We start from the raw sequence: 4,689 nt of genomic DNA, 5'->3' as shown, positions 1-4,689 counted from the left end.
TCAACAACAATTATTGAAGATTTCCAGAGGACTTCACCATTGAAATTCACCAGAGCTATAGTGAAACTGACAATGCCCACGTGCATGGCAGTTGGATGTTGGAATACATTGGGTAAAAGTGAAAAAAAATTGTTATTTCACCTTTCCGAATTCTGATCCTCCACGGACGGGTTCGTGGTTGGAGAATTTTCCATCGAACTACTGGCCAGAGAAAAGAAGAATGTTTTCAAGATGACTTGGATAATCGCACTTTGTGACAAACAACAGATACAGCACTGGGACTTGATCAACAGCCGATAAAGCACATTCAAATGAAAATTACTCTTAATTAAAAACACTTATCATTTATTGAACAGTATGTAACAATTTCATATTGAAATTGAAAACACCCAGGCATGTTACCTATGCCTTTTGCACGTATATGCCGCTCTGCTGCACTTACGTGCCGTAACGTGCTGGGTGTATATTCACATTTAGATGTACCCCCCCAACACACTCAGACCCTCATAGGCCTTGCTGCTGTTTCACAGCTGAAGACATTTTTAATGAGACTCTCCTGATAGAAGCAGCATCCATTAGAGAATCTGATAAATGTTTTAACTCTTGAGATGATCAGAAAGTAGCAGAAAGGTGGTTTATATGGGAAGACGGGGCCCTTTGGTGAGTTGGCGAGCAATGCTAATAAAGACAGGATGGTCCCAGCAGGGCTGTGAATTCATCCACGCTTGCAGCTCAGAGTTTATTTGGCTCTTATGCAAAGATGCAATGACTCTCAGCTGGTTGTGATTTCTCTGCCTCGGACATTTCAAGTCTTTACAGCCTAAATAAGCACACTGAGTGCATCTGACACATTTGCTTGACAGGGTGTCTCATTACTGCCGCCATATCTCTTTCCCAGGTTGTAAGGATGCATGTAGGGCACCTATCCGCAAGCTGCATCAATCCCAAGAAGGCTCTCTTAATTTTAATTGCTAGTATGCAGCCTCAGCTGCTGCATAGCCTCATCCTCAATTAGTTTGGGATGAAAACTACATTTGAAATTGGAGCATCTCTGTTTGATCCCACAAGATATCGGTTCACTGCTGTCCAATCTGGACAGCTTCGAGCTTTCCTTTACTCTTTCTATGGAAAAGTTGCCTCTGATGTACAATTCAGTGCCGTTTTTTCTGTAACATCAGTAGCATCGACAATCAGAAGAGATTGCTGCAAAGTAACTCATTAAATGCAATCAGCTAGACTTTGTTAGGAAACGTTTTTCCAAATGCCTCTAAAACTGAATATAACTTCATTTAATTCTTAATAGGACTGAATGGGAATGTGGCCTAAATTACTTCATCCATTTAAATATTTGTGCTTATAAATTAGACCTGCTTGTCTGGTAAACGTCCCTTAGGTAACATTTTCTTTTCCACTGATGATTGTAAATGAAGAGACTTGATTTGCATTTCGGCAGTTTTTATTTTGCTTTCAAACCTGGTAATTAATCCTTTGGATGAAAAGCAGCATAGAGCTGCAGATCATGGCCGACCAAAGCCTCCATTTGGCCTGAGCAAAAACTGATCCTTTTTCAATTGTATTAATTGCTGTAATCATCAGATAATCATTCACACACCTATAAACTCATTATATTCTCATTGCAGTTCTGGTGGGGCTGTTTGCTGTCTCCTAATTTCACTGCATCATCTTCTTCTTCTAAAAGTAATTACCTGCACTAGCTTAGTTTATTTCCAGTTTCCAATTTCAATTAAATTCAGTTTAATTCTATAGCACCAATTCACAACATATGTCATCTCTAGGCAATTTACAGTCCACCAGATCATTCAGTCAAATTGATTCAAAGTTTTCGATCTAAGGAAAACCAGTTGATTGCATCGACTCATTGACTTGAAGGCAATCCCTCACACCAAGCATGCTTGTAGCAACAGTGGAGAGGAAAAACTCCCTTTTAACAGGAAGAAACCTCCAGCAGAACCAGGCTCAGTGTGAGCGGCCATCTGCTGAGGCAGACTGGGCTTCAAGGAGACAGAAGCAAAATTTCAGTGTGCATTGATAAATACAATAATAGAGTAAAAGGTAAAAATTAGACATAATTAAATCAAATGCAGGACTTTTCCATGTGACTCTGTTTTTCCTCAGTGTTCTTTAAAGGAAAAGTCCGGTCAGAGAGGAATATTCAGTGGATCATTATTCATACCTAAAACTAATACGTTTAAGGTGATTTAATGAACTTCATTTTCGTTCCATTCACTGAGACTGGGAGCGGCCATTTTTGCCTAAATATAGTAACATGTCGCTCCTGCCATCTTCCGGCAGTGACGTCACGGTGCGGTAAGCCTAGCGCCATTCTTCCCGCTTTACAAGCAAAATCAATGGGAACTACTAGACACATCTACAATCAACAACAATTATTGAAGATTTCCAGAGGACTTCACCATTGAAATTCACCAGAGCTATAGTGAAACTGACAATGCCCACGTGCATGGCATGTTGGATGTTGGAATAAAGTGAAAAAACAATTAGTTATTTCACCTTTCTGATTCCTGATCCTCCACGGACGGGTTCATCTTTGGATTGCCAACTTGAAGAGGGAGGATTTGCCATCAAACTTCTGGCCAGAGAAAAAAAAAATGTAATATATAGCCAACATTTGGAAGAAGAATGTTTTCAAGATGACTTGGATAATAGCACGTTGTGACAAACACCAGATACAGCACTGGGACTTGATCAACAGCCGATACTGCACCGTGACGTCACAAACAGGTAGGTGGCAGTAGTGTTCTTTGACAAACATGGATGCCTCCAGTAAAGCACATTGCTTTTTGTGTCTCTGCTTTTGTCTCTTTGAACTTCAGTCAGCCTCAGCAGATGGCCACTCACACTGAACCTGGTTCTGCTGGAGGTTTCTTCTTGTTAAAAGGGACTTTTTCCTCTCCACTGTTGCTGCAAACATGCTTAGTGTGAGGGATTATATTTAAGTCAATGAATCGATGCAGTCAGCTGGTTTTACTTAGATAGAAAACTTTGAATCGATTTGATTGTTTGATCTGGTGAATTGTAAAGTGCATTGAAATGACATGTGCTGTGAATTGGCGCTATATAAATAAACTGAATTGAATTGAAAAAAAATGAAAGTTACTCTTAATTCAAAACACGTATCATTTTTTAAACAGTATGTAATAATTTCATATTTCAATTACTTTCAGAAGTTTGAATTCTGAATATGAGCTTTTCCTTTAAAACCTCAATGCGACTGTTTTCAGATATTTAGTGATCATTTTATTGTGCAGTCACATTTTGAAGGCGTTACTAACAGAGTTAGCTGAAACGAGTCAGAACCAATCAGATGGATGTGGCAGGAAAAGTTGTTTTCAAAAAGAGACGCTCTAAAGCCGTAACTCTAAGGATACTTTCTGCTCATCATCATTAAAAAGTTGGCAGCAGGCTTGACTGTTCTGGCTACAGTAAAGTCCTGTTGCATTATGGGTAATTGTGGTACAGGCCTAAACCCCTGCCTCCATGTAAGTCAGGTTGGCAGGCCAGGATATAAAACCTGAGCTTCCCAGTGTTTCTGTTTTTTGTTTATTATTTGGACCCTGCCGTCCAGCTCTGACATAGAAGATCTCAGGGAGCTGTTTATAAATCTGGGCCACCCAGTGACCTTTGGGGACCTTAGTAGGACCTGAGTGCGATACCACTGCAGACTGCAGTTGTAGACTTACAATCATGTCAGCATCTGGAGACCTCTGTCCTCAGAGACTGACATGAAAAAAGGATAACCTTGATATTTAGGATCAGGGATTAAAACATGTCAATCTGTTCATTCCTGATGGTTTTCCTGAGCTGCTTTCTACCCCCTTTCCTTGTGTATTGGTTCCTACAGAAGATCAAAGCCACGTCTCCTCTGGGAGATCCACGGGTCACCTATAACCTGGAGGATGGGATGGTCCCAGAGACTAACATGCCTGTTCGCTTCTACCTGACTCCCAATCGCGAGGATGGCTCCGCCTCCATCTTGGTTGCCGAACCGCTTGACTATGAAACCACCAGGAACTTTATTCTGCGGGTTCGGGCCCAGAATGTGGCGGCCGTACCATTAGCTGCCTTCACCACCGTCTATGTCAACGTCACAGGTAGGTCTTCACCAAACCTTCCCGTTTTTTCGTGCAAGGTGTGATTAAATCACCTGCTCTCACCGACACATTCAGCAACAGGCACAGGATCCAGTGGCAGCTGGTTGTGTTTTCTCCTGGGGGGGGGCTATAAATTCAAAATAGATGTATACCAAAAACCAATCAAAGGTATACAAAGTTAGCACACCAGTATATTTATATGAGTGCCAACAACGACAACAAAAAAACATTATAAAACACTTTATAAAAACAAACCATAATTCATGCTGGTGACTTACTGTCACCTTAGGTCGCTGCTTAGCTGCACCCTGAGCTCTCCTATACCTTTGTATTGTGGAGGAGCTGCTGCGCATGTACAACTTTTAACGAGATTCAGTGGGTAAAGATTTTTGCGTCCTAGGGGGGAAATATTGAATGATGCATTACTAGTTATTAAAGATTACATTTTTTATCTTGCACATCTACACACACATATACACTATATTGCCAAAAGTATTTGCTCACCCATCCAAATTATTGGAATCAGGTGTTCCAATCACTTCCATGGCCACAGGTGTAT

At 40.9% G+C, this 4,689-nt stretch overlaps 1 protein-coding gene across 1 annotated transcript in view; it reads left to right on the top strand.

Moving 5' to 3' along the window:
- Positions 1-4,689, top strand: part of LOC107093830 (neural-cadherin-like) — a 501,663-nt gene that overhangs the window by 210,567 nt on the left and 286,407 nt on the right. The window contains exon 13 of the mRNA XM_015389130.1: positions 3,881-4,130. Coding sequence (XP_015244616.1) covers positions 3,881-4,130 — 250 coding nt within the window. The remainder of the gene's footprint in view (positions 1-3,880; positions 4,131-4,689) is intronic.

The sequence above is a fragment of the Cyprinodon variegatus genome, unplaced genomic scaffold (genome assembly GCF_000732505.1).
Source record: "Cyprinodon variegatus isolate N-32 unplaced genomic scaffold, C_variegatus-1.0 Scaffold448, whole genome shotgun sequence".
In the NCBI taxonomy this organism is placed as follows: domain Eukaryota; kingdom Metazoa; phylum Chordata; class Actinopteri; order Cyprinodontiformes; family Cyprinodontidae; genus Cyprinodon; species Cyprinodon variegatus.
This window is presented reverse-complemented; position numbering and strand designations above follow the sequence as displayed.